At 55.0% G+C, this 27221-nt stretch overlaps 15 protein-coding genes across 19 annotated transcripts; 9 read left to right on the forward strand and 6 right to left on the reverse strand.

Annotated features, from left to right (window-relative positions):
- Window positions 1–729: 729 nt before the first annotated feature.
- Window positions 730–3475, reverse strand: H310_05731 (hypothetical protein). Of its 4 annotated transcripts, XM_008870545.1 has the most exons (8): window positions 3269–3475; window positions 3066–3221; window positions 2920–3018; window positions 2768–2866; window positions 2551–2710; window positions 2458–2496; window positions 2344–2404; window positions 730–2283 (listed from the first exon to the last, which is right to left on the reverse strand). In XM_008870545.1, exons 1-8 carry the CDS (start codon window positions 3452–3454, stop codon window positions 1920–1922), a joined length of 1164 nt encoding a protein of 387 aa, XP_008868767.1. In that variant the 5' UTR covers window positions 3455–3475; the 3' UTR covers window positions 730–1919. The 4 variants fall into 4 exon arrangements, with proteins under 4 accessions (XP_008868767.1, XP_008868766.1, XP_008868765.1 ...); XM_008870544.1 differs by having other exon boundaries at window positions 2458–2710; XM_008870543.1 differs by having other exon boundaries at window positions 2551–2866.
- Window positions 891–1902, forward strand: H310_05732 (CAMK/CAMKL protein kinase). The gene has a single exon (XM_008870546.1). It carries the CDS (start codon window positions 898–900, stop codon window positions 1849–1851), a length of 954 nt encoding a protein of 317 aa, XP_008868768.1. The 5' UTR covers window positions 891–897; the 3' UTR covers window positions 1852–1902.
- Window positions 3476–3750: 275 nt separating the features above from the next.
- H310_05733 (hypothetical protein) lies at window positions 3751–7857 on the forward strand (the record flags this gene model as incomplete). Its single annotated transcript, XM_008870547.1, has 5 exons — window positions 3751–6149; window positions 6213–6609; window positions 6706–6804; window positions 6914–7372; window positions 7425–7857. The coding sequence occupies 5 exons, from the start codon at window positions 3751–3753 to the stop codon at window positions 7719–7721; spliced, it is 3651 nt and encodes a 1216-aa protein (XP_008868769.1). The 3' UTR covers window positions 7722–7857.
- A 262-nt stretch (window positions 7858–8119) lies between these two features.
- H310_05734 (hypothetical protein) lies at window positions 8120–9618 on the forward strand (the record flags this gene model as incomplete). Its single annotated transcript, XM_008870548.1, has 8 exons — window positions 8120–8481; window positions 8549–8656; window positions 8706–8804; window positions 8875–8991; window positions 9037–9102; window positions 9206–9314; window positions 9362–9433; window positions 9490–9618. The coding sequence occupies 8 exons, from the start codon at window positions 8120–8122 to the stop codon at window positions 9616–9618; spliced, it is 1062 nt and encodes a 353-aa protein (XP_008868770.1).
- Window positions 9619–10180: 562 nt separating this feature from the next.
- Window positions 10181–10666, forward strand: H310_05735 (hypothetical protein; the record flags this gene model as incomplete). Its single annotated transcript, XM_008870549.1, has 1 exon — window positions 10181–10666. The coding sequence occupies one exon, from the start codon at window positions 10181–10183 to the stop codon at window positions 10664–10666; it is 486 nt and encodes a 161-aa protein (XP_008868771.1).
- A 560-nt stretch (window positions 10667–11226) lies between these two features.
- H310_05736 (hypothetical protein) lies at window positions 11227–12446 on the reverse strand. Its single transcript, XM_008870550.1, has 4 exons — window positions 12159–12446; window positions 11967–12113; window positions 11650–11923; window positions 11227–11597 (listed from the first exon to the last, which is right to left on the reverse strand). The coding sequence occupies exons 1-4, from the start codon at window positions 12423–12425 to the stop codon at window positions 11299–11301; spliced, it is 987 nt and encodes a 328-aa protein (XP_008868772.1). The 5' UTR covers window positions 12426–12446; the 3' UTR covers window positions 11227–11298.
- Window positions 12447–12836: 390 nt separating this feature from the next.
- On the forward strand, window positions 12837–13412 carry H310_05737 (hypothetical protein). Its single transcript, XM_008870551.1, has one exon. It carries the CDS (start codon window positions 12867–12869, stop codon window positions 13194–13196), a length of 330 nt encoding a protein of 109 aa, XP_008868773.1. The 5' UTR covers window positions 12837–12866; the 3' UTR covers window positions 13197–13412.
- On the reverse strand, window positions 12837–16670 carry H310_05738 (hypothetical protein). Its single transcript, XM_008870552.1, has 7 exons — window positions 16623–16670; window positions 16160–16571; window positions 15828–16103; window positions 14572–15699; window positions 14232–14506; window positions 14040–14189; window positions 12837–13972 (listed from the first exon to the last, which is right to left on the reverse strand). The coding sequence occupies exons 1-7, from the start codon at window positions 16638–16640 to the stop codon at window positions 13364–13366; spliced, it is 2868 nt and encodes a 955-aa protein (XP_008868774.1). The 5' UTR covers window positions 16641–16670; the 3' UTR covers window positions 12837–13363.
- Window positions 16671–16707: 37 nt separating this feature from the next.
- On the forward strand, window positions 16708–17552 carry H310_05739 (hypothetical protein). Its single transcript, XM_008870553.1, has 5 exons — window positions 16708–16808; window positions 16869–16937; window positions 17036–17120; window positions 17221–17251; window positions 17308–17552. Exons 1-5 carry the CDS (start codon window positions 16754–16756, stop codon window positions 17446–17448), a joined length of 381 nt encoding a protein of 126 aa, XP_008868775.1. The 5' UTR covers window positions 16708–16753; the 3' UTR covers window positions 17449–17552.
- Window positions 17553–18919: 1367 nt separating this feature from the next.
- H310_05740 lies at window positions 18920–20414 on the reverse strand. Of its 2 annotated transcripts, XM_008870554.1 has the most exons (2): window positions 19771–20414; window positions 18920–19726 (listed from the first exon to the last, which is right to left on the reverse strand). In XM_008870554.1, the coding sequence occupies exons 1-2, from the start codon at window positions 20198–20200 to the stop codon at window positions 18975–18977; spliced, it is 1182 nt and encodes a 393-aa protein (XP_008868776.1). In that variant the 5' UTR covers window positions 20201–20414; the 3' UTR covers window positions 18920–18974. The 2 variants fall into 2 exon arrangements, with proteins under 2 accessions (XP_008868776.1, XP_008868777.1); XM_008870555.1 differs by having other exon boundaries at window positions 18920–20414.
- A 585-nt stretch (window positions 20415–20999) lies between these two features.
- H310_05741 (hypothetical protein) lies at window positions 21000–21900 on the forward strand. Its single transcript, XM_008870556.1, has 2 exons — window positions 21000–21146; window positions 21201–21900. The coding sequence occupies exons 1-2, from the start codon at window positions 21015–21017 to the stop codon at window positions 21774–21776; spliced, it is 708 nt and encodes a 235-aa protein (XP_008868778.1). The 5' UTR covers window positions 21000–21014; the 3' UTR covers window positions 21777–21900.
- Window positions 21901–23616: 1716 nt separating this feature from the next.
- Window positions 23617–23993, reverse strand: H310_05742 (cyclin-dependent kinase regulatory subunit 1; the record flags this gene model as incomplete). The annotated part of the gene is made up of 2 exons (XM_008870557.1): window positions 23617–23866; window positions 23926–23993. The coding sequence occupies 2 exons, from the start codon at window positions 23991–23993 to the stop codon at window positions 23617–23619; spliced, it is 318 nt and encodes a 105-aa protein (XP_008868779.1).
- A 513-nt stretch (window positions 23994–24506) lies between these two features.
- Window positions 24507–24929, forward strand: H310_05743 (hypothetical protein; the record flags this gene model as incomplete). The annotated part of the gene is made up of 1 exon (XM_008870558.1): window positions 24507–24929. The coding sequence occupies one exon, from the start codon at window positions 24507–24509 to the stop codon at window positions 24927–24929; it is 423 nt and encodes a 140-aa protein (XP_008868780.1).
- A 462-nt stretch (window positions 24930–25391) lies between these two features.
- H310_05744 (hypothetical protein) lies at window positions 25392–25697 on the forward strand (the record flags this gene model as incomplete). Its single annotated transcript, XM_008870559.1, has 1 exon — window positions 25392–25697. The coding sequence occupies one exon, from the start codon at window positions 25392–25394 to the stop codon at window positions 25695–25697; it is 306 nt and encodes a 101-aa protein (XP_008868781.1).
- Window positions 25698–26755: 1058 nt separating this feature from the next.
- H310_05745 (hypothetical protein) lies at window positions 26756–27007 on the reverse strand (the record flags this gene model as incomplete). Its single annotated transcript, XM_008870560.1, has 1 exon — window positions 26756–27007. One exon carries the CDS (start codon window positions 27005–27007, stop codon window positions 26756–26758), a length of 252 nt encoding a protein of 83 aa, XP_008868782.1.
- Between the last annotated feature and the right edge of the window lie 214 nt (window positions 27008–27221).

A 27221-nucleotide genomic window follows, 5' to 3' on the forward strand; every position in this document is an offset into this window, starting at 1 on the left:
GTGAACGCTTATACGGTGTCTCTTTTCACAGACTGAACGTGCTTCCGATGTGTGGCCGACTCAACTGCCTGCCAAACTGAACTCTGCCTTGACCAGGTGAAGCATTCCCAGCGAATGCATTGTGTTGGCGAGGCGAATGTTGACTTGACTCGGGTGGGACGCTACTCTGTCGACATGCCGTGACGGCCAGCATCGTCGTTGCTCGTTACTTCATCCTGGCTATTCCTTGGGGCTTGCTTGCTCCGTTTCAACGAGTCATTACACGTGTGGGACGTGAGTGATTCGACGACCCAGCAGGCCTCGACCTTGATTGAACTTGCGTAGTATCTGGAGTATAGTTGGTCCTCTCACGCCACACCCACCGGCCGCCAGTGGCGTATGAATGGCCAGCTCGTCCGATCCTGTCGACAGCTATCTCTCCCGAGCACCTGCAGCTGTGCTCAACCCAGAATTGTCTCTATGTCACAGGCGGATTGTTGCATGGCAGTAGTGGTTTCACACATCATGGGCCAATTTGGTCGTCCGATAGCGGTTGGATCCAGAAATAGATCCCGAAAAATGTCTTAAGATTTTTCGCAGGTTTTTTTTCACGTGCTGCGTCTCGCGTCTGGGTACAGTAGCGCGAAGCGCAGAAGCGACATGGTCCAACACCCAGGAACAAAGAGCGCCGTTCAAAGATGGGCTCCTCGAGAGCATGGGCGAATGAGGACGTCCACCAGCATGGGATGCATGATGACTCTGTGGAGAGTGCGTGGAGGCCCCAGCGGAAGGAAAAGGCAAGATATTGACCGAAAAATGATTGCAACAAAAAACTCTCACCAAATGGCCAGTTCCAACGTTAGTTTTTGTTGCGAATGCGATGATTGTTCTTGGTATCATTTTCCGAATCCCCGAAAGATGGCGACGCGTCGATACATGCCCGTGCGGCCGCTCCTTGCGCCGGACGTAGTGCTCTGCCGCGACGTATGCACAGACATGAACGTCGTGCTCAAACGAAACAAAACCACACCCGTCGACGTTGACGTCGAGTGCACGATCTATCACATGCTTCAAGCCGCGGGCGGACACCCCAACATCTTGCCCCTTCTTGAATGCTTTCACGATGACGACTCCCATGTTTGCCTCGTCCTCGAGTATTGCCCGAATGGAGATTTGTTTGATCTCGTCCTTGCGAACAAACGTATCGGCACGCACATGTCGCTCGTGTACTTCGAACAACTCGCGTCCGCCGTTGCGGCACTCCATCAACTGGGGTACGCGCACGGTGACTTGTCGTTGGAAAACGTCCTTCTCGGCCGCGATATGCAAATTCAACTCATGGATTTTGGCGCTGCAATGCCATTGCAAGTCCCGACAAACTGGGCCGGTGGAAAACGCAACTACATGGCGCCGGAATCGTTTACTGGGCTGCCTTGGGACCCCGCAGCCGCAGATGTGTGGGCGCTCGCAATGACTTTCTTTGCCATGCTCACCGGAGACTTTATGCTGGACGAATCGGTGGTGAACGACCCAGTGTACCTGGTCCTCGTCCAACAAGGTTTCCGCGGCATTCTCCAGAACACGCCACAGTGGGCAGCTTTGATTCCTAACGCTGTTGTTCCGCTGCTCGAACAAATGTTCCATGTTGACCCGCGCGCGCGGCCTTCCATGGAGACCGTGTTGCAGTACGCCAAGTTCGTCTTGGCCCTTCTCCTGAACGAAGAGGCTGCGTCATCGTCGTCGCCGCCGGCAACCCGGTCGCACTCTCCGCGACACAAGATCATGCGCCCTCGCACGCTTTACCGATTCAATGATATTTATGCGCGAATTCCTGCCGCCACCACCACCACCGCATTCGTTCATTGCGTGTAAATATTTACTTTTCTCATATTTAAAGAAACACGCTGCTTTTTATGTTACTGAGTTGAGGTAGTCCATGTTCATCGGTATTGCACAAGGCGCATAGCAGTCTGGGGCCGCGGCGGCAGCGACGTCTTGTCGTCTTGGCCAGATCGCCGCCAATTCTGCGGATGTTGGTGCTGTAGTTGCAGCTTTGACGGGGTCGCGCGATGGTACCCCAGATGCCCCGTCGCGTTCAGGATGCCTTCAGGCGAGGTGCTACTCGTGGTGGAAGGACGCCGTCGAGGCGTCGGGCGATACCCTGTCATGGGTGCGACGACGCCCAACCCGACGCTTTTGTTCAAACTAAGTTCCCATCGTGAGACCCCGAGACTCTTCCATAAGCGAGGTGTGTCTGCTGCTCGATTCCACCGGAAACAAACTTGCATGGCCATGCCCAGCGACCTACACGGTTTTATTTCAATTCAACCCCGGAATATGTCGGATTGATGCGGCGGGGTGTACTTTGTGTCAAGGAAGGAGAGAATAGTTTCGCGGTGAATGGAACGAAGGGCGGCGTCGCCATCTACGTTATACGAAGTAAGCGCTTGGATCCTTCCCAATGTGTGAGGGTCAAACCTGTCGTACGATGCACTGTACGAGAGATCTCTCCTTTGGCTAGAAGACCAAGAGAACCTTTGGTCCTGGTGACATCAATTGTTGCAAGCATACATGAGGTGAACTCCAGCCTGGTGGCATCGTTGGATGCTTCGTCTTCTGGAAGATCGTCAAACCGATTACGATGGTTCACGTTTGCATCCCGGCGAAGCAAGACCCGCACAACCCGAAAGTGACCTTTCCGTGCGGCGTAGAACAGTGGAGTTTCAGCGTCCTGTGAAGCCGCCGACACCGTAATATTTATACAACTTTGAAGCAAATCCAATCCTACCTTGTTTATCGCATCGATATGCGCACCCTTATCAAGGAAAAACTCAACCAAATGGGCATGGCCACCATAGCACGCCAGATGCAACGCCGTTTCTCCCATCTAAAGTCGCGTCGTGAAGAAGACGCTGGATGAAAAACGAATGAATCACTTACATCGTTTGCGCGGTCAATTGGCCATCCAAACGACAGCAGCATCTGCGCTATGTCCAAGTGACCGCGGGAGGATGCATGATGCAGCGGTGAAAACCCTTTCTGCACGAGTCGTTTACAATATTTGACATGTGGAATGGCGAACTCACCAAGCCAATGCAATGAGAAGGAGTGAGCATGCGCTGATGAAGAAGAAGGTAAATGGCTTTCTTGTTGCCCTTCTCCGCAGCAATCATCACTTGTTGCGCCAATCGCTGGCGTTCTTTGCCCATCAATCCCGTAAGTTGGTCAGCATATTGCTCGTTCTACCTCATATCATCAATATCCATGTTATGCTGCATGAGTGGTGCACCTTCTCGGGCCTTGGCTCTTTCGGGGTGGAAACACCGGTTTCCGGTGGTTTCTGCTTGCGCTTCCCTTTGCCCTTCTTCCTCGTCAACGGTGTAGGGGACGTGGATGCAGTTGTTGGTCGCGAGAATTCTTCAGAAAAGAGGAACAGCGCAGCTGCCGCGACCTGGTTGCCGCCTCGCAGCACCATGGATTGAGGTAGGAGCCAAAAATAGGCGCCTAGGGTGTTTTGGAACTCCTCATCAACGTCGTGGGACAGCCCTTCTGCATGATACGCTTGTACTCTCCTTCGCCATGCAGAAGCCATACGATTCATTGTGGACGTTCTTGCTTCATGCTTCAAGCAGCGGATCTTGCATCATGCTAAGGACTGGCCTCGTTTAAAAAAGAGCGCGAAGTCGCGACACCTAGCTCGCCACCACTGTTCATTTCCGGATACTATATCCGGATGTATTAACCTTGAACAAGTGTTGATCATTTTGGCACATGCACCGCCAACTCGATCGTGGTCTCACGCTCGCGCAAGCGGCGTCCTCGCGACCTGCACAAGACGATCTACCGAGCGCGTTGGCCGATGTGGAAGAATGCGTTGCTCGCTTGAAGGTGCATGTAGACAATGCGTCGCTTCCGCAATCTATTCGCCGCAAGATTCAAGTGGTGTCTGTCGCGGTACAAAGTTTGCGCGCGAACGTTGACGCAGAATATGTGCTGCCCACTGCCAGCTCACCTCCAGAACGAAGCGAATTCAATTGTGTTGACGTCGCGATGGAGAAACTCAAGAAACGCATTCGCGCAGGCATCCGAAAACGCATTGTTATCGACAGCGAAGAAACAGAATCCGAACCTGAGCAAGCCGCAGGTCCGTCCGTGCCAAGCCTACTCATCAAGACGGAGGATCTGGCTGTGAAACAAGAATGCAGATCTTTGGACGAAGCTTCTCTTGTGGCGAAAAAGAAGCGCAAACGAATCATTCGCATGAGCAGTTCCAGCGACGATGAGTGCAAACCACTGAAAGTCAAGGCACCGCCGCCCCGACCTGCGCACACGCAGCACCATGCTTCCGATACCGATACAGATGACGGCGATACGACTGGCGCTTTGTCGTACTCGAACCCCGTCCCTTCCCAGTATGCTCAGAATTCAACCTCCAGTCTTCCTAAGGTTGAGCCTCCTCCTATTGCATCCACTAATGATGCTGACAAATTTGACGTTGAACCGACGGTCATCTCACCTGCAGCTCCGACAATCCGTGCACCTCCTTCGTATGCAAAGCCGACCAGGCCACCTCACGACCCTTCGACGTATTCAGGGGACAGCTCCGACGACGACATTGCACGTCCTGCCATTGCTACTCGGGTGCATTTCCTGACTTCGACTCCTCGAAGCCAAACACCGGCCCAACGAAAGTCACCTCCGAAACTGGTCACGTCTCCGTCTGTTTCGGCAAATTCGTCTCCCCGAGATGCGAAGAGTCCTCTGTCGGCCTCCGCCGATCCTTCAAGACTTTGCATGCGACGCCTGGATGTCCTCAGTAACATTCACACGTCACACAATCACATGGGAATATCTGTCTCTGACAACGACAACGGCATCGTTAAACTTGAACAGTCTCACGACTCGCCAGTGAGAGGCGCGGCGAATGCAACTCCTGCCGCGTTCCTTGGACAATCCACCTCTCCGCCCAACGCTTTACCAACGATACCTTCCAACCCTGGTCCAGTGGAGCTGGCGTCACCCGCAGCCCCACCGTGCCAACCACAACATGTCCCATCGCCATTGTCCCATGCGCTCCATACCACCGCCATCATGGTTGTTTCTAACAGCTGCGCCGACAACAACCCACCTGTTCAAAAAGTCACGTCAAATGACGTCGAAGCTGTCATCGAAGTCTCGTCGTCCGACTCATCATCAGACTCGTCGTCTGGGAAACCAGCGCACAAGAGGCGAGTATCAGTGTGGCACACGACCCCCGTGGGCCAGACCAGCGCCGCCAAGGCGTCATCGGATGATGATTCGTCCAGCAGTTCGGACGACGAAGCCCCGGCACGACAACCCATTCTGTCTCGTCGACCGACCTTGTCGAACGCGGGCGGCAACACCTTGGCATCGCCCCACCGCGGCCCACTCTGGCCCAGCTTGGACAAATTCATCGCGATGCTCGTGAGTCCGTCGCGGCCGCGCCTCCTCCCTGACCATTTTGTCTTTCCCAAGACGTATTCGTCCGTGGCCCATTACATGAGCGGGCTGCAACAAGCAATCGTCGAGGAATCGTTGTGTGCATTTGATAGCAAGTCCAACAAGCAATCTCGTTTGACCACCGCGTCGATTGTCGCTGTGTCGCCGTACAACGCGTTACTTCAATCCGTGCTCTTTCGCCTGCCCAAACCCAACAAATCCAAATCGAAAAGCCCGTCCGTGTCGACGCCGACGCTGCTGCAATCCCATGACGTGCTGTTGCTCCGCCCAAAGTCGAGTCGGATGTCGAGTGAAAGCTACAACTCGAACGCGGGTATTCCAGGCATTGCCATGTCCACTTCCCTCACTCAAGAGGACATTGTCGTACTCGTCTCAACAGCGCATTCGATTGACACACTTCTTTCGTACGACATCTACCTCATTGGGAACCTCACAACCGGGTCGCGGGAGTACCAGGCGGCCCTATCTCTGCCGTCATGGCCGGCGTCGCTGCAATCGATCCTTACCAGTGCTGTCATCCCGACGTCAACATCGCTTGGGATGGTCCCGCCGTCGCTAATCCCGTCGCTACGAAAACATTTCAACGACCATCAGTTCAAAGCCATTCAAATGGCGATTCACCAGCCCATGACGTTGATCCAAGGGCCCCCAGGGACTGGCAAGACTCACACCATTCTTGGTATTATCCAGTACGTTTCAATGATATTCCTGGTTTCGAGTGGAGAAGTCGAATGCTATGCTATCCTCCGTAGAGCGCTGCTGCTTCAGCCGTCCAGTCGCCGCGCCAAGATCTCGGTCGGCGCAGCGCTCGGTGTCAATACCCAGCCTGACATTCGGTTGCTCGTGACGGCGCCTTCCAACGCCGCCGTGAACGTCATTCTTCACAAAATCCAAGCCCAGTACCCCGACTTAGCGATGGTGCGCCTCGGGCAGCCGACGTCGTCGTCCCTCGTGTGGCTCGAAAATCTCATCGAGTTCGATAAATCCAAGAAGCTCGTTGGCAACGATTGGAGCTCCCAAGAAGCTCGAGAACGTCTGCTCGATGGCGCGCAAGTGGTGTTTTGCACGCTCAGCGGCGCAGGGTCGTGGAGTATGTGGAACCCGAAGCGCAGTCATTTTGACGCGGTCATTGTCGACGAAGCTGCTCAGGTAACGACTCGCTCCACTGGTTGTTCCATGCGCTTGTCTCCTTTATCTGCGGTGACAGCAGTGCTACTGGCATTTGACCATGAAACCATTTCGTAGGCCACCGAAGCAAGCAGCTTGATTCCCTTGCGATTCTGCGCGCAAAGATATATCTTGGTCGGGGACCACAAGCAACTGCCCGCCACGATTCTGTCGACAGTACGTCGATATTTCCCCGCCGTGGCGGGATGCATTGTGACGCGTTCTAGCTGAGCCTTTGTCGACGTGCTGCCATCCTTCGATGGCTCATGCAGGTTCTGTATCGTAGCGGCTCTCGCGCATGGACTACGACCACAGTTTGTTCCAACGTCTTGTCAACAATCGTGCGAACGACGTGATCATGCTGCGAGAGCAGTATCGCATGCACCCCGACATTGCGTCGTTGCCGTCGCGGATGTTTTACTCTAACGACCTGGTCAACGTGCACCACCACCCTCCCGACACGGTGTACCACACGGCGGGGTTTCCGCCGTACATGTTTTACGACGTCATGGACGGCGCTCAGTCGCGCGTGGAGACGTCGTACCGCAACGTCCCGGAAGTGTCGTTTATCGCGACGCGGTTGAAGGCGCTGCTGAAGATTCCGTACGATTTCAAAAACAAGATCGGGATCATCTCGCCGTACAAAAGTCAGATCGAAGCGATCAAGGAAGCGCTGGATGAGGCCAAGTTGTCCAAAGCCAAGATCGAAGTGAACACGGTCGACGGGTTCCAAGGACGTGAAAAGGTCTGCAGATACATGCGTAACCAACGTGAGGCTCATCGACGTGTGTTGACAGGAAATCATCATTGTGTCGTGTGTGCGCACTCTACGCGGCGGAGACAATAGCTTTTGGGGCGACGTTCGTCGGATGAACGTGTCCCTTACACGCGCCATCTCGAGCTGCTGGGTTGTTGGCAACTCCAACTTGCTCCAGGAAAGCCCCGCTTGGGCAGAGCTCCTCGACGACTGCAAGCGCCGCGGCGTGTATCACAAGGTGGCTGCCCAGACGCCTGTCAAGGCCGCACCGACATCACTTTCTCATGGGGCTGGACTGACGGCGGCCGCACCCACGCGATTGGGTGCTGGAACATAGGGGCGGCAACGACCAACATTCTTGTTAGGTCGAACCTGGGTAAAGAAATCCCAGAGTGGCACTTTATCCTTCTTTTAATCTGCTAGGACAGCACTACTACCAACACTCTTGTTATGTTTTAATTTTTGAATCGAGCTGGTATACTCTATTCAAGTGCTTCTTTAAAAAAGAACAAGGATGCGCGCATGAAAAATAGAATTCGACGTCTTGGTTCTTTTTATCAACCAATACAAATGTCCAGTAAACTGAAATTTTATCACGTCATAAAGAATTGCACCAGTCAGAGCAGGCGCACCCGCTGACGTGGTTAGTCGAGCGAGGAGTTACATTGTCACAGTCGGGCTGCCGCCGTCGTTGCCGCGCTTATCCTGTGCGACTGACCTGCCAAGATAAGTGACATGTGCCGCATGACCGTGTACAAAGGCCTTGGGCTTGACCAGTCCATACTCCTCGCGGACCTCATCGTGAAGCCAAAGCACAGCATCATCCACCAGAGCTACGATTGTCACGAACGTTTTCACAACACTGGCCTGCCACCGCAACTGAACGCAGACGGTTTTGGCATCGGGTGGTATGCTGAAAAGCTGTACAGTGCCAAGGCTCGCGACGAGTTGCTTTACAGTCCCAAACGTCGCGTATCCCGCTCGTTCGACGGCGTCGTCGTCCCCCGCAATAAGGAGTACGAAACGCCTTGCGTGTTCACGAGCATTTCCCCTGCATGGAACAACCGAAACCTTGTCCAGCTTGCTGACAAAGTCAGGTAATCGTTCGTCCTCCGAGACGTGCTATTGCCTGCCGTAGCTCACCGCTGAAATTGCCTGCCGTAGCTCACCGCTCTTCTTCGCGCATGTCCGCGCCGCGTCGATCGGGTCCCTCACGTCCGAAACCAACTGCCATCCCTTTACGTTTGACAAGTATTTGTTCATGCACAACGGGTTGGCCTTCCTCCCACGCGATCGTTCCTCACGTCATGCGTGCGGCCAGGGGCGTGTCCGAGTTTTACAAAATCAAGCGCAAGCTGGTCGACCGCCTCAGCGACGTAGCGTACAGCATGATTCGAGGGAGCACCGATTCCGAGCACTGGTGAGCCATTCTCGAGTGACGTGATCGTAGCATGCCCACATCCCTCCAAAGTTGTAACATCTCGGCGTAGCTTTGCCCTGTTTCTCACGCATCTGGAAGAACTTGGGTCCCTCGACCAAGAGTTTAGCGGCAAGGACATGCGCCATGCCATGGGCAAGACGATTCGGACTTTGAACATGCTCTGCCAGTACGATCGATCTGTTCACTCCATGGACTCATGCGGTCGACGTAGTGCCGCTGGGATCACTGAGCCATCATTGCTCAACTTTGCCGTCACAGACGGCGACACCCTCATTGCGTAAGTCTGCCATCTTGGTCGAAGGTCGTTCATGGCGATCTGGCATTCCTCTCATGACCGACGTCGACTGAACAATGGACGGCTCCTTGTGGCGATGCTGTAGGACTCGGTATGTAAACGTGTCTTCGTCCGCCGCGGCGTCGCTGTACTTTTCGTCGGGATCGAGATGGATCCAAAGTGTGGAGCGGCCAAAGGAGTACATCATGCAGCGGGTACGTTTTGTACACTCCCAGAACGCTCTGATGGGGCGATCGTGCAGCACAACAAGGAAGAAAAGGTGTTTGTGATGGCATCCGAGCGCTTGTCCAACGAACCAAGCGACTGGCTCGAGGTGCGTGGTCGATGACAACAGTCGTGGAGACCCCTCATGACGGTGAGGGATCGCAGGTGCCGAAGAACTCGATCGTCACAGTGACAAAGGAAATGAATATCCAAATCTGCCCGATTTTGACCTTACTCGGCGACGAACCCGAGCCGGAAGTCGTCCCGCAATCCCCGGCCGTCCTGGAAAAGTAATCCACCCAATGTGAAGCAAGTCTACCCCGCGCTCTTGTCGTCGCGTGCTACACACACCATCCTCCATCACATTCCCTGTTGCCCGCGCAACGTCAGGATCGTGCACCAGGCATTCTCCTCGCGGGTACACCTGTCCACAGCCACATGCTGTAGCGTATTCTATAGCACATGCTGTCCGCACACGTCGGGCCTCCATCGATCCCGTCGCGGCGATCGCCGTGTCGTCGTCGGTGGCTGTTGATTGGCGACCATTGATTGGCTGAGGCAAGTATGCCGTTTTTTTTATTCGACCGCACGAATAAAATCATCTTTTGAATTGTATAGATTCTCGAGTCGACGGTTTGACGGTTCTCCAGGCGACGCAATATGACTGGCGGGGGCAAAGCGTCGTTTAGCGAGTGGATCGAACTTTGCAGGACCTGCGCGTTGGTTGGTGGACAAGGGCGGTGGCGTGAAATGGCATGGATTGACCATTGCAAAAGCCTGGTTTGCTTGCTTGTTAGGTACATGCCGTCGCTCGATGGAACTTGGATGCATGACACAGGAGTGGCGTGTTGTAGAAATGGCTGATGAAATTGCTCTTGCGCGTGAACGCCTCGCCGCCAAGTTTGGCGACGTGCGCACCGGTGGCAAAGGATCCGTGCGACGAAAGCACAAGGCTGCCCACAAGGTCCAACCGGGCGACGACAAGAAGTTGAACGCGGCGTTGAAGAAGTTGGGTGTGACTCCCATCCCAGGTGTCGAAGAAGTGAACCTGTTCAAGGCGGACGGCCAAGTCCTCCACTTTGTCCAGCCAAAGGTGCAAGCGTCGATCGCGTCCAACACGTTCGCCGTCTCCGGCCCGGCTTCCACCAAATCGTTGCAGGAATTGCTCCCTGGCATCATCAGCCAACTCGGCCCGGACAACCTTGCTAACTTGAAGCAAATCGCTGAAACGTACACGGCCATGCAACGCAACGCCCAAGGCCACGCCGCTTTGGACGACGAAGACGACGACGACGTCCCTGACCTTGTTGAAAACTTCGAAGACGTGAGCGAGCAAGACTAAGCCTTTACCTGATGGGCGAACCGCCGTCCTCCTTGCTCCTTCACGTGCCCTTCGAGTGACCTCATGGGTCCTAGTGCACTCCGTCGTAGGAATATCTCTTCAATAGTACATGCAGACAGTACGCCAGGCTACACCACTGAGTTCTTTCTCCACCTTTGACCAATTTTTCGTCCACCAAACTATGGAGCCCTGCTCGTGTCCGCCACGAGGGTCGATGTTGAGATGCTCCCTCGCCCTTTGTGGTCGGTGATCGACGGCATGAGTGCATGGCAATGCGCAGTCACGAGCCAAGCCTCGAGTTGTCTGCAGGTGCGTCATCCTGGGTTTCAAGGAAGGTAGTAGAAGCTCAGGAGTGATCAAAGTTCGAGCTCGGAAAGGTAGTGGGCTCTGGCTTCGCCGTCGATCAAAGGGAGAGATGCTTTGCATGGCAGCCACACCGCTCCGCATGTGCGCTCGGGTGAGGTTGAGCCATGCATTTGGGATCTTCGAGAAAGGAATGGGAATCCCTACGCACGGGAAACGGCGACGCGTGACGCCGAAATGGGCACGAACGCCGTGATGAGGCAGATGTAGGTGTAGCGAGCGACGCGTTCAAGAGTTACTGTTAGCTGAATGGAGGAGTGACACTGAAGCTACCCGATGCGGCGCACGGTGCCTTCGCCGGTCGCCCCGTCAAAGAAAAAGTAGTTGTTCAAAGGCTCGTCCTTCATCGAAATGGCCTTGATCACTTCCTGGCCGAGGATACCTGCGACGATAGCACACACGGGCACCACGTCCGCTTCGGCCGTCGCCGCCAGCGTTGCCAATTGGTGGTCATCGAAGAACCCTGGCAAACCCTGGCCTTCCAACTGAGATTTCGCCAACGCGACGAACTCGGCGGTGGTAGCTGCAGTCGGGAACTCGTGATGCGCCTCGACAAATTCCAGTAGAACTAGGTCCACGTGACCGTAAAAATCGCTCGTCAAGATACAAGCAGTACGTACGTTGGTAGGCAATGTACGGCGCGGGAGTGACGGGACTGCGCTTTCTCGTGGGTTTCAGAGAGCTCCACGTCGCGAGCGCTGACGTCTCCAGTGATGGGTACGACACCTTGAGTTCGGGGACGGTCGTGGTGTCTGATGGTGCGTCGGTCGATTGGACATGGCGCCGATACACGTGCTCGTTGCCCAAGTCGCAGAAGAATATGCCAGACAAACCAAACGCATGACCTGCGTAAAACGCAATGTTTTTCTCGCGGCACAAATTGTCCAAGTAGATCTACATGATGGTGAGAACTCGAACGGGGCTGGGAATTCGACACCTGGAGCTTTCGCGACGCTGACAAGACGCACACGACGCTGTACTGATCAAAGTGGTCGCTAGGATAGTGGTCGAGGGGCTTGGTAATGGCGCTGACATGGACGAGGGGATTGAGCTCCTGCACAGCCGACAAGCAAGCTTCCGCGCGCTATGGCAAGTTAGAGCGAGGAGAACATAAAGTAGTGCTGCATACGTTGAGCCCAATTTGGTCTTCAGTGAGGAAGAACTGTGTGTCAACATTCGCTCGCGTCACCACATTCACGTCATGCAACGTCACGGACATCCCAGACAACACAAGGTTCTTTGCGACTTCCGACCCGAGCTGTGTCATTCCACTGATGAGAATGTGGGAATTCTGCAGACGCTTTTGAGCTTCCACTCCCCACAGACGCATTTGGCGATCGTAAACTGCAGCTTCCTGCGCCGTCAACTCTGCATCCTGCTCCTCGTGCTTTCCCATGGTGCAATGTGAAAGGTGAATGTGAAAGGTGAATTGATCCTGTCAAACACGATATCTCAAGGAATGAAATATTACAGGTGTTTTCCTACCTAAAGTGACTAAAATGATATTTATCACACTGTCAGATTTTGTAGGATTAACTGTATAATGAAATGCGACCTTGCACTGAGGTGGTCAAATGCATTGGGGAAGCGATGCTGATGCGACCAATTGACTCAAGATGGGAGAGTCGACTTTATGGGCTGGAAGTTCGATATATGTTGTGCAGCGTTGAATGCATATCTTCTGCAAGTATACTTTTAGGTACTAAAACAGGTTCGAACCGTGGTTCAATAATTAGGACTGGTGTATTTATTGTGGGAGGATATATGAAATATGAGAGGATTGAGTGGACCGACGGCAGTTCGTGGTGGAGTTTTTGTGGCTGCAGGAATCAACGTCATGAGTTCCAAGTCGTCGACCCCTGCGACCGATTCGACGGCACTGCTGAGCGCGGCGACGATCTACGGCACGGAGTGTGCGAGCGTGAACAAGGAATACCTCGTGTGCAAGAGCAAGGATGAGAACCCTCGTGCGTGCTTGGTTCCTGGCGAAAAGGTCACGGCATGCGTGTTGAAAACGCTGCGGGTGCTCGAAACCAACTGCGGCGACGCGTTCACCAAGTACAAGAACGCGTTGGACTCGAACTGGCATGAATTGCAAGAATGCCGCAAGGAACAAGCGGCGCTCGAAGCGTGTTACAGAGATTGGAAGCACAGCAAGTCGGCGTAAGGTGTTGGAAGGGTTGGTCAAGACTGCTTCCCACGGCCGTCGTGTCCACACACTTGCCCACATACTCGTCCCGGACACATTCAGTAAGCATCATTATCTGCAATGTGAATAAACCTTATCACACCGACGCGATATATCCCTTGAACGACAAACAGCCTCTAAACGTTCTAGAGCGACCGCAAAAACCCAATTTGGTCGGTGACTGCGCCAAGCAGCTTGACAGCAGTCGCGTCGTGGGCGGCAGCTATCTTGGCTTGCACAGCGGCTGCAAATTCCGCGACGACCGCGTGGGCAGGGACGGGCGGTACGGCGGCTTTGAATTCCTTGAGGACGTGCTGCGCTCGAGTGTTGAGCTCGATGTGCGCTTGGATAGCTGCCTTGAGGCGGTCGACACATGCCTTCTTCGTCGCATTGCCGTCGGTTTTGGCCTTCTTCTTGGGCTTGACCAGCTTGCCGACCAACGCGATGAGAAGCACAACGTAAGTGCTCACTTGGTGCGTCCACGTCGCCGCCAGTGACAAGCCATGCGCATTTAACACGGCATGGCCACCGGACGAGTCGACCAACGTGTGTTCAAACACTTTCACGTGCTGAAGCTGCGTGGCCAGCTCGGCCAAGGCGTCCGCTGCCTTTGAAAAATCGTCGATCGCTGCGATCGTGTGCGTCAACGCGTCTGCGGCTGTCAGCGCGACTTGCCACAGAGTAGATGGCGAGTCCTGCACGCCTTGAATCGATTGCACCGCCGACTTGAGTGTGCCCAAATGACCAGCCACCGCCTACACGTTCACCATCCATTCAATACCTGAAGAACTGACAACGGGAAAGCCCCGGGGCACTCGCTACCTCAGGCGTTGCTTGACCAGAGAGGACGGTCGCGACCAGGTGCGGCACAGTCACACGCAGCTGGAGCCACTGCGTCACCACGGCGGGGTCGGAAGTCGTTCGGTCGCACGATACCGTCGAGTTGGGTTCAAACACATACCGTCCTTTTGTCTACAGCATTCGCTTGGTCATCGATGGCATGGAATACCTTACCTGCGGCACGGAAGCGGTCCACGTGACTTGGACTTCGCGGTGGTGGTTGGGCGAGAGACCGGATGACGTGGCAGCATGTACGAGCCGTTCAAGGTCGTCGAGCAAAGGCAGTGTTGGTTGAAGGGCAAATTGGCTCTGCAGATGACTGATCGTGGTGCGCGTGAGGTCGGCAAGACTCGAGTGAACCAGCTCGGACGTTGCCAGGGCCAGCATTTGCGACCGCTTCATCTTGTGGAGGAGAAATCCAGTCATGTCCTGGGCCTTGGAGAATACCCCTGGCCAAACACCACTGTCAGATTCATCGCCACGAAAATTTCCCGGCATCGCATCCTTCACGTACCCAGTCGATAAGCGCGCGAGATGAACTCGGGTGTGTCCCGCGCCGTCGTGCGATGGAGCGACCGAATCGACTCACAGATGCGGCGGGCGTCATCGACTTGGCCGAGCGCCAGTAGCGGATCCAGCACCAAGTATGACAGCGAGTCGACTTGGATTTGCTTGATGTCGAGCTCGTGGTACCTTGTGAAGAACGCGTCGCCGGCGCCGAGGAGCGCATACACGCGGCACAGCAACAGCTTCATCTGAAAGTTGTAGGCGCTTTTGGCGAGCCCAAATTCCAAGCACGTGGCGGCATGCAAAAGTAAGCCACGGACGGTGGCATTCTTTTCGACTACCGACGTCGCATGGGCCACCACCTCGACTGCGTCAAGAAGGAGCAACACCGTCAGAAGCAGTAGGTCGTCGGTGACTTGGACTTCGCGCTGTCCACCGACGGCCTGGTCATTGAGCCATTGGTTTGCATCGTACTCAGTCAGCATGGTATCGACCCGGGCCAACAAGTCGTCGATCGAGAGCGCCAAGTGTTCGCCGAGGAATCGCAGCATCTTGCGGGCCGTGAGAGCGTGGCGAAATTCCTTGGTCACTTGGGCTTTGTCGTCTGAACCGGCCTGTTGTAGGGCCTGGGCCGTGGCGAGGCGGGTTTTCGCCGCGTCGACCCACGCGGCTTTCCCAGCGTCACCCATGGCACTCATGTACCGGTGGAGATCGGTCACGCAGCACGTTTTGCTGGCAAATCGATCCATGTACGGCACAATGGCGTCGTGGACAACGGCGACGTCAAGCTTGTCTCGGTCGGCTTGGGAGAGCGACGGAGAAGTCTGGACATGGCGCACGGCAACCTCGACGCCGGCGAGCCACGGCCCGCGCAGTTTTGTTCCATGAAGTTGTTGCAGGCTCTCGATTGTGTGCTTCAAGCGGGCGTGTGCATCAGGTGTGTTCATTTGGAACGTAGCGTCGATGAGTCCGAGCCAGAACGTCCAGTCGTCCGCCGCGGTGAAATTTGTCAAGAGGTCGGTGTATACGGCGGCCGTGCGAGTCCAGTCTTGGATGTCGCGGGCCAACGACGCCTCGAGCGCGTTGCGATCGATCGATTGCATCGGCCCTAGGTCGATCTCGTCGTCGGGAACACCTACAGGCCACAAAGAGGATTGAGCTGGGTGATCCAACAAGTCCACAAGACCATCCACACTGGCGCAACGTGCAAAACTTGAAGGGAGCGTGGCTCTGCAAAGAAACGGAGGAATCGCATGCACAAACCTTGGCCTTCAAGCGATCGTGGCTTGACTTGGGCAACCGTGTTCTTGTCATCGGTGGTGGAGGCACCTCGAATGAACTCGTCGAATGCAGCCATTGCGTCGTGCGGCTTGTCTTGCGCCTGCAGCAACTGCACCAGCAGCTGGCCAAATTCGCCATTCAACTCGTTCGGGTGGTCGCGTAGTGCCTTTGTCAGCATTTTGTCGGCCAGTGGCAGCATCTTCACAGGCAGTGACTTGTCCACAGTCACTTGAAGCAGCATGCTCAAGCACGCCCAGCCTAGCCAGGTGCAGTGAGCGGAAGAGGGACAACAGTTCTCCGGCAACTGTCCGTACCGACGCATTGAAGCGAGCCAAACGACTTGTAGATTTTGAACGCGAGCTGCTGCTGCTTGGCCAGCGACATCGCGCGTGCGTACCCATAGAAAAGCTGACAATGCATTTCCTTGTTGGTTGGGTTCGCCGCGGCGGCATGCTCATACGTCGTAAGCATCTCTTCAGGGACGCCACACAGTTTGAATACGAGCTGCATCGTGTGGAGCAAGTTCTCGTCCGTGGGTTTCTTGAGCTGCACGCGTCGCACGATGCGAAGGGCATCGTCTACCTTACCCGTGCGCTCCAAGCAATGCGCCTGCAACACTTGGACGAGGTCAAGGTCACAGATCTTCTTTTGATTGCACAGCTTGATCGCGTTCTTGTATTGCCGTCCATCGATCGCATCGTAGATCGGCCGCAGCAAGCGCATCAACTACACACAGCATCACCATCCAGGACACGATCCATCGTGGCAGGTCCGCACCTTGTCCACGTCCGCCATCGCCACAGAGTCAAGTTGGATGGAACGCACAATGGATATTCGTTTAAGTACGATCATCAGGTACTTAGTCGACCTGCTCCATTGTCAGGACCTGCGGCAGCGGCGCGGCGGCGATGAACAGCATGAACGGGTTTCCAGGCGTGTCTAGCCTGGTGGAGCAATTGGACAGTACGTGCACGTGAGGACGCATGGTCTCTGGTCTTTCTCACTGAGGTGCTGGGTGCTTAGAGCAACTGCTCGTCGTGTTGAGAGACGGCCGGCACCTCGTCGGTATGCTTCGAAGCTTCGATCAATTTTGTACGTGTGCAGCCTATGGTTTCGACGACGCACCAATGCCCATGTCCACGAGCGCGGCGGCGAAGAAGACGACCGGCTAATCCCGTGGAAATGAGTAGCAAACATCGTGCTTGAAGGCACGTGCGAACGCCACATCGTAGGCAACACATATTGCGACATACCGCTCGGGCTGTACATCATTCGGTACGTCGCTTCTTGCGCGGCATGCGGGAAAACCTTTTGCGACGATTCACCATATCCTCCACGTTATCGTGATGCTACTAACGTGAAACAATGGTGACAGGGGGGAGAACATTGTGCTCATGGGGGAACTGGTACGAAGCCACGGTGCCCATGTGCCGACGGGATTCTCACAAACATGATCGGATAGGACCCGGTGAAGGAAGCGGAGGGCGTGAACCTCGTGCAGAAGGACGCAGAAGAGGTCTTGACCGCTGAGATGGAGCAAAACGAGCAGGGCGTGTCGACTGTGCGGGACGAGTGGAACTTTGACCGTCCACTGCAATCGTAAAATGCACCAGTCGTTCCGTCTCCACTTTGCGCACCATGCTTCGAATGAACGACGTGCCCTTGCATTCCACCGCTGTATGGCTCAAGATCTGACGAACGAGCACACATGCACGACTTTCGTTTCCTGCATGAATCCGTCCTGCCCGTGTCGCAGTGGAATTCGCCGCAATGAATATGCTTCGACTCGTTCAAAGGCGAGGACGTCATTGCGCTGGTGAGCATGGTCCCGCGGCAATTGTCTGCTCGCCTTGACAACGCAGGGTCATCACGGCAGACACTCTCGCCCCAGTTATCATCGCCTCCCGTGAGTGGCAAATGTCGGTCTCGGTGATTTGCGGTGTTGGTCCTGCTGCTGCGGTCTTGTTCCGGTCGCGAAGGAACGGTGACCATAGCGATGGCCATTTCGCTGCCAACGGGGACATGGCGGAAAGGTCGGAGGCAGGTCATTGGCATGAGAGCACTCCCGGTGTGTCGGCGCTTTTATCCGTTGGCTCGAGGTTCGGCGGGGGAGAGCACGAAAGTGGGGAATCGTGTCTCGCCCGACCACTTCACAACCTCGAATGGTGGCGTCGCAGCCACAAGTACCAACGAGCTATGCCCTCGTACATGCGCCGAAGGGAAGCGGTGGGCGCGCCCTCGTTGGCGACCTCACAGACGCATGTTCCATTCGATTCCAGGTCGTTCTTGGCCGGGCTGAAGCTCGTCAGCGTAACAGCGAAAGCAGCACACTGGGGGCATTGTGGTCACCGAGATGAACGCGGTGTTTGAGAGCAAGCCACACACTGAGCTGCAATGTGTCGGCTGCATTCGGGTGACACAATGGATCGGCGTCGTGCTGCAGTCGAGCACCTTCGTGCCGTCCGAGGTGGGGCATACAACTCCACTCATGGTATGCGAGCGAGGGCCATTGTCCGGTCCCCCGTGTTGCATCTCGATGTCATGCACTTCCTTGCTGGCCATGATTGTCGAGTCGGCCATGCCGAGGTCATCCACCGAGAGAGACGGACGGCGGTCCGTGCGCAATTCATCGGCATCGTCAATCCTCGCCCAAGATCGGTGCTATGGAAGCACCCAGTGTACGCACTAGCGTCAACGACATCACCATTCGATCGCATTCAACTGTACGGCATGTTGACGTGCTCGCGGCTTTCTCATCACTCATGAACTGATGGGTCGACCGTCATACTGGTCACGACGGAGCTTTCGTGTTCTTCCCAGGCGCGCGTTGTGCTACGCAGCCGCCGCGGATTCTAAAACGGACCGCCGCCTTCGAGTTCCGGTGGACGCCAGTGAAACACAGGTTACCATGCAAGTCATCTCGACGAACGCATCATGGCTTTGCAAGAAGACGTCGACAGATTACGTCGCGATGCCGAGATATGGAGGGTTGTCCCCGTGACTTTGGCCGTCGAAGTCCCGACCGCGCAGACGATGGAGTGGACACGCTGTGCGATGCTTGCATTCGTGCGGGTGGAGGACCTGCTCGGTCGCGGCGCCATGCACATCACGTGGACTACAATCGTGTTTTTATATGATGTGCTCTGCGACATCCGCTGAGTCGGTGATTTCGTCCCCGACAACGTCGTGAACTGTCATGTGATGGGCATGGAGATGGGCGTGATTCATGCTCTCGATGTGCATCTGCATGAGGTTCTGCTGCATCATGGACGACGCAGCCTCGTCCGCATCGTCCACGAGCGATTGCAGGTGCAGCGCCCCCGTGTTGGCATTCAAGTGGTACCGCGAACAGAACCGCCGGTACCACCCCGCGCTCGCTTTAAACGACATCATGTTGTACTTGGGCGCGATCTCCAGTGCCTTTTTCCGCACAAACGTCGAGCTCAGACGAGACTCGTGCGATTGCATCTCAAAGATAAGCCGGTAAAGCTCGTCTTCGAACGCAGCGTTCCCGAGCTTGGAGCCGCGTTGCCGGAGGTCCCGCACGTGCTTGTTGCCCAGAAGGTAGCGCTTCTGGACCTCGCCCTTGTTCTTCCGCAGCTTGCGGATCGCAGATTCGGAAATGCCGTACCGCAGGGCCAAGTCGACGTGGGTGATTTTCGCACCAGAGTCGATCACGCTGAGAATCTCCATGCGTTCTTTGTCCGTGAGTCGCTTCCCTGCCCCGCGCTTCTTGGGCTCCTGAAGCGCCATGGCTGCGGATGGGGACTGTGTCGTAGACAAGGCTGCTGCTTGACGTGCCACCAATGACGCCGACGACGATGCCGACATCGCGGCAGCAGCAGCAGCCTTGTCTTTGTCGTCGTCGAGCAATAGCTGCTCTACCATGAGGATATAAGGCATGACTTTGGACCAACCTGCATACTGGCAGTCAATTTCTTGTCCAGAGGAATACCACGAGCTGCACGTGCAGCGGCGATCTTGGGCACAGCTTGTAGCGGAAGCTTGACCAGCACGTGAATGCGTTCGTCTTCGGGAGGCACTTCAAAGTACTTGCGCAGCTTCGAGAACACAGTCATCTCCTCGACAAGGCCTCCCACGTGCATCTGAAGCACGACCTGCGCCGCGGGCTTTTCCAGCTTTTGGAGAATGTTGAGGTCGAGCGGGTCCTGGTTGCGGCACCTGTACAACACCAACTCGTCTGCTTCGATCGACTCGAATGTCCGCGGCTTCTCCTTTAAGATAATTTGCTTGACTTGCCCGACAAGGTCATTCGCATTCGCGGCCACCACGAACGGGTTCTCCTTCCTTCCAGTGCCGACGAGGAGACAGACCAAGACGAGCTGCTGGTCCATTGTCGGCGGTGCGGTTGACTTTTCTCCAATCAGAAACTGACGAATTGGTCCAAATCACACCACAAAGCCCATACAAACTCCCAGTCAAATGCCGCAACCGCGGCGATGGACAGCATGCTTCCCTGGAAGGCTGTCGCCGTCCTCACCATCCGCCCTCTACTTGGACGTCCAATGTTGGCGCGTGATTTCGACATGTTCACCAGGCGAACCTTCCTCGCCAATGTGCGGCGGACTTGGACGGCGCGCCATGTAGGTGCGAAGGCTCCGTTGGGAATTATACTTGGTTTCAGTATAGTAAAACGTTCCTGGCCCCCAGGTGCGAAGGGATAGGGCAGTTTGAATCGGACCAATCCGGACATGGGCGTAATATTATTCGTGGGTTTAAAGTGTCACACAATATTGGGGAAAATAAAATAAACTTCAACTTGTCTTGATCTACTTCGACCAAGTACGGATTGGCTACACATCGTTCGGTATCCGGATATGCTGAAACACCACATGACGGTGGGAATGCTGCTATGTGCGCATTTCTACTTGATTTGAACGCGGTATTGCGTCTGCAGTGGGTTGATGCTGCGATAGGAAACCTCAGCGGGCGGTGGAGCAGCGCGACACCAACTGGAAGTTTTTGGAAAGGGTGCCAGCGCAGATTTTCAAATGTAAGGTACTACATGAAAAAACGTTAGGGTGCATTATACATGTTTTTTGTATGCATAGATTGGATAAGATATATGTAAAACGTTTTATTGTCACCAACCCCCCGGCCAACTGGAGATCGACAACATGCCATTTCCAGAGTCAACCTCGGACTCAAATGAGCACTCCTGCACAACGCGTGCTCATCACGGGGGCAAGTCGCGGCATTGGCTTGACCTTCGCCAAGCACTACAAGGCGCAGGGCTGGAACGTCATTGCTGCTGTGCGCAACCCTGCTTCATCGCAAGAGGTAACAACACCTGCCAACTGATTCCACTGACCAAGCCACCTCGTTGTGTCGTAGTTGATTGACCTGCAAGTAGAACGCATTGTTGCCCTTGACGTGAGCGACGAAGACTCAATCCATGCCGCAGCTGAGGCGGTGGGAAGTCAAGTGCCCATCAATCTCCTAATCAACAACGCTGGTATCCTGGCTCGCGACACGCTCGAAACGGCCACGAAAGCTTGCATCATGCGCCATTTTGAAGTAAACTCGGTCGGGCCGTGGCTCGTCACGCGGGCTTTTTTGCCAAACTTGGAGCTGGCGGCGGCAACGTCGCCCTCTGGAATGACCATCGTGGCCCAAGTGACATCGCAAATGGGCAGCATCGAGCGCAACAAGTCGGGCGGGTATTACGCGTACAGGTCGTCCAAGACGGCGCTCAACAGCCTCTCAATGTCTTTGTCTGTCGACTTGAAGCCTCGAGGCATCACGTGTATTTTGCTGCACCCTGGCTACGTTAAAACCGACATGACGGGGCACCACGGAGACATCACGACTGCCGAGAGCGTGGCGGGACTCACCAGCATCTTGGACAAAGCCTCTCCCGACGATAACGGACGGTTCTACCACACGGACGGATCGATCATTCCGTGGTAGATCTCGTGTGCAGGTTCGAGCTGCTACTTGGTAATTTGATTGATTGCTACCGGTGGAGATTGCAAGCAAAGGTACACCCATAGGAGAAGCACATTGCAAGTGCGATCGAAAAAAGATGCGTTGGTTGCGTAGCGTTTGCAGACAACATAGTGTAGAATTCTTCCATGAGGCTGGCTGGTGCACATGGCGAAACATGCACCATTGTGTGTACGAGGCAGAGAAGCACTACCGCATCCATGAGACTGGGTTGCGCGCATGTCTGGGTTGCGCGCATGTCTGGGCCAGACGAAACATTGCATCAGTCCGGTGTATGGCGCGGTGACCAGCCACTACAGGGCGGAGGGTTGAAACGCTAGAGTGCGCAATGTCTCCACCGCAACAGAGGTTCACGTCCTTGATCCCAATCCGTTCAATACCACCACCTCTTGCATGCTACGACAGCTGCAAGCCCTTGACGTGGAAATTGCATGCACGGATTCACAATCCCGTTTGTATGGGGGAACGTACCATGGTCCGTGAGGGTGACGTAGACGTCGCTGTGACACCGGCGGTGCTCTCTTTCGCGGACATCCATGTCGCCGCTGTTTTCCGTCTCGTCAGTTGGCTGAGCACGACACATTCCTGGGGCAAGTTTAGGAACAGGGGTTTTTGGTCGAGCTGTTCAGGGGAGTGGTCGGCGCACGATAGCCACAGTCCTCGTAGACAAAGTTTGAGCCAATGCTCCAGTGACACAACGTTCGAATCCCCGCCAATGCACAACGCAAAGGTCCTCACGACGGACGACATGTTGGCCACAACTGGCCCTTGTCCATCGAGAGGAGCAATCACGGCACGATTTACGTTCGGAAGAATTTCCTGGGCTACGTATGAAGATGGATTGTCGGCTGATATCGAGCCACTCATACAAGCGTTTGCGAAGGTCGTCGTCATCCATCAGCGTGGCTTTCTACTGCACACGGTCGAGATCTCTTCCACGGCCGCCTTCTGTCGCTTGTTTGGTAGCTGTCCGGAAGTGTACTCGTCGGAAGTCGTCGGCGCATGCATCGCGCTCAGATATCTCGACGCTCAATCTTCCACAACGAAGATGAAGTTCATCGACCCACCGCTCCCGCCGTCCTTGCCACGTCAAGTGGACGCTGCTTAGTGCCGCCTTCCATCAAGCGCATCATGCGCCACATGGACGTGGATGGCGACTTGGCTGCCGTGCGGGGCTTACACATTGAGGGATACTACCTCGACATGCCGCATGCGATGGATCGACAGACCTGACGAGGACATCGTGGATTCTTGGACGCCACCGTCCATGCTGAAATGCAGGACAGACGCCATGGACCGTGCCGCGGGGAGCAGTCATGAGGAAGGACTTCAGTTTATCGCACACTCGTCAACGCGAAAGATACACACAGTACTTGCCATCGACGAACACTGTATCGGTAGGACATCTCGAGGTAGTGAAGTTTCGATTTCCCCAAGGAAAAAGATTCACAGCGAGGGCCGCGGCGAGAAATGGCCACTTGGACTTTCTTCCACTGATGGCAACATTGTGGCCAAAATGATTGCACGCTTCTGGACTCAGTCCGAATTAAGTATTCGAACAATGCACGAGAGCTCCGATGGACACTTGGAGTTGGTGAGTTGACGCAGACGCATATCGAAATTGGAAGCAATCCGTCATGTTTAGTCCGTGGGTGAGTCAGCAGTGTGCTTGGAAAGAGTCCGCGTGGGGGATTCGATAGCGTCTTCATGTTACATGAATTACGCAAGGCTTGCGAGTAAGGAGTGTCACCACGTCGCGCGGTGCAACATACGACGTTCATTGAGGTCCTTGGAGTTTATGCAATTACTGGCGGACTTGGCCCATCTCTTGCGCGTACTTTTCCTTGGCTTCGCGTTCCATGGACGAGTTGACGCGGCCGGTGGTGGGGTCCGTGCCCAACGGGCGTCTGAAGAGCAAAATGTGTGGTTCAGGTTTGTGAATCGCATAGTGCACCCATCCTCTGCTTTGTTGAACTCCGAGTTGGCGCCACTCGGTCTCTGCAAGGAGTCGGTCTGGCAAACTTCGTTGCATTTCCTTGGGAAGCAGAACGTGCCTACACATTCCATACAACCGGCACTTGAGAGACAGCGACACCCATCTTCATTGCCATACCTGTACTCGTGGGTGTCATCGACGTACTTCTCCGAGTACTCAATCCGCGCCGCGAGTTCGTGAGTCATCTTGTTCTCCCTGCGTCGTATTTTGCAACTGAGGGTTAAAAATTCCAGTGCGACGGACAACCTCTCACATATTATACATCCTCACTGTATTTTTTTTCAATGTGATTGTCATTCCATTCAAAATCCAAGATTCACACTACCAGTCTATAAAAATCCAATTGTCCACTTTCGCGCGCCAAAGTTTACCTCTAACATGTAATATTCCTCGTCGCACTTGACCTACGCGGTATCTCCGCGCTCGATCTTGTCCAGACCCTATGCAGGGAACTCCTCCAAGGACTAGCGCGTCCGATGTGAGTCGACAAGCTTGATGCGTGCATGAAACAGTTTGTGACGACGGCATGAATTCGCTACATGGTTGGCTCATCTCTTAATGTGCAGGTACAACTGCATGTCCACTAGGTCTTAGAACGCGGCGTTACCGGGCCAACGGGGGAACGGGATGACGTCGCGGATGTTTTCAATGCCCGTGACGAAACGTACCAAGCGTTCGAACCCGCAACCGAAACCAGCATGGGGCACCGTGCCGTATCGACGAAGGTCGCAGTACCACCCATACTCGGCGGGGTCATGTCCCGTGGCTTCCTTGATACGCGTTTCCAACACGTCCAAGCGTTCTTCACGCTGGGAACCGCCGATGATTTCACCAATCTTAGGGACAAGCACGTCGCAAGCCGCGACAGTCTTGTTGTCTTCGTTCAAGCGCATGTAGAACGCCTTGATCTCCTTGGGGTAGTTGTACAGCATGACGGGCTTCTTGTAGATTTGCTCCGTGATGAATCGCTCGTGCTCGCTGCCGAGGTCGTCGCCCCACTTTGGCTTGACTTGAAACTTGCCCTTCTTAAGGTTCTCCGGCTTGTTGATCAGTTCGACGGCGTCCGTGTACGTCAAGCGGACAAACGGCGCAGCGATCGTCGCCTTGAGACGGTCGATTAAGCCCGCTTCCACGTTCTTGTCGAAGAAAGCAAGGTCTTCCGCGCAGTTGTCCAGCGCATATTGCGCCGCGTATTTGAGGTAGTCTTCCGCAAGATCCATGTCGTCGCTCAGGTCAGCGAACGCGATTTCGGGCTCGATCATCCAAAACTCGGCCAAATGGCGCGCCGTGTTAGAGTTTTCGGCGCGGAACGTTGGTCCGAAAGTGTAGCAGTCGGACAAGGCACAGCAGTGCGTTTCCACATTCAACTGGCCCGACACGGTCAAGAACGCGGGTTTGTCAAAGAAGTCTTTGGTGAAATCAATTGACTTGCCGTCGGCGGTCTTGGGGAGGTTGCCGTCGCCGTGCTTGTTGAACAAGGTGGTCACCGCGAACATTTCACCAGCGCCTTCGCAATCTGACGCCGTGATCAGCGGCGTGTGGATGTACAAGAACCCGCGTTCGTTGAAGAACGTGTGCGTCGCATGCGCCATCGCGTTACGCACACGCATCGCGGCCGAGTGGATGTTGCTGCGAGCGCGCAAATGGGCGTTGTCGCGCAAGTGTTCCAACGTGTGGCGCTTCTTCGACAGCGCGTAGGTCGCGGGGTCCGCGACCGTGCCGTACACGGTCACTTCCGTCGCCTTGATTTCAATCAATTGGCCCTTGGCGGGACTTTCTACAACGTTGCCGACAACCGCAAAACTGGCGCCGGTGCCGCCCGAGTTGATCACGTCTTGGAAGCCAGGGATGTCTTGGTTCACCACGACTTGGACGCCCGTGAAGCATGATCCGTCGTTGATTTCGAGAAAGACAAAGGCACCTGCACCGGCTTCGCGGAGCGTTTTGGCCCAGCCCTTGACTGTGACGGATTGTCCGACCAAGGACAGGCCCGCACCCAGGAGTTCTTTGACGCGGATGCGGCGACGCTTAAACAGGCTTTGGATTGTCGTCTTGTGAATAGACAAGCTCGGGGCAGTGGCGTCGTCGACGGCGATCGGATGGACGTCGCGGATAGACAGAGCTTCCATGATGATATCGAAAATGGTAAAATGAGAGGCTTTGTAATAAAGAAATTTGGACCAATCACACGCGACTCTGCATTCGCACCACGAGATCCGCAGTGGAAAATTTTTTTAAACAACTTTTTGCTGCATTCTTGAATTCTGCAAAATAGTTCAAAATGATTTTCTGACACACACATTCTTCATTTTAAACATAACTTGAACATATCCATTAGCCCGCTCACATCGAAAATGTATGTAGCCGCTGGTGGACAAGCACCTACATTCGGCGAGAGCATCACCACAAGAACACTGCCGCCATTGTCTCCGCTCCCAGCAAAGGTCGTGTGGCGAATACTCGTTCCTGCGACGGCGAGCGATTGACTCCTATGTAGGAAGCCCCATGGCCGCTTCTTGCCTTTCGCGTGCATGAAGTGTGTCTATCGGCATGCGCTTTGATATTCGGCCCTTTCGTGCCGTCGATGGAATGTGGATGTGTAGCGTTGGTGTGATGTAGTTGTGAAACCTGGTCCATGGACAAGACGTGAAAGTTGTTGGTGGGGCTTCCTTTTCATGCCAGCACGAGTCCAATGCGCTCTTTTATCTGGTGAACGCGTCGCACGAGGTGGTTTCGAGCCCCCGCAGTATTTTCACCACGCACGCCGTGACCTTTTCGCCAGGAAACAAGCACACACGAGGGCTCTCGTCCTAGCTCCTGACGACAAGTTGTTCCTTTTTGGAGCTCTGGCATAACTGGCTTGACTCCATCCTTGCGAACTGGCCAAGGCAGCTGGCAGGACGACGCAATCTCATTCCTGATTAAAGTGCCACGAGGTTGGTGCCAACTACCACTTGCATCCCCACACCCCCGTGACGACCCTGCTGCATACCGCGTCCTTGGGAGCGACACACTTGCCGCTGTCGGTGTAACTCTTCAACGACGACAAGCAGTCTTGCACAGCCACATCGCCCTTGACGGGGCACTTGGCTCCATCAATGTAGTTGCCGGAACCGCTGCAGATGGGCCCATCGATGCAGTACGTGGCATCGCCTTCGACACTCACTTGAGTGCACTTGGGAGAGACGATCAGAGGCATCGTGACAGGTACAGTCGTCCAGTTGATCCAATTGCCATTCTGGGTAGTCGTTGGCGTAGAGGTGGTAGAGACAGGGTCCGATGGGTTCGCACTGGTTGTTGTTGGCGCGTTGGTCGGGTATGATGGGGTCAACGTCTTCGGAGTGGAAGGGCTCGAGGTGCCAGGGGTGGCGGTGGTAGGTGTCGATGGCTTCGAGGTCGTAGGGGTCACTGGG

The sequence above is a fragment of the Aphanomyces invadans genome (genome assembly GCF_000520115.1).
Source record: "Aphanomyces invadans strain NJM9701 unplaced genomic scaffold supercont1.10, whole genome shotgun sequence".
NCBI lineage: Eukaryota > Oomycota > Saprolegniomycetes > Saprolegniales > Verrucalvaceae > Aphanomyces > Aphanomyces invadans.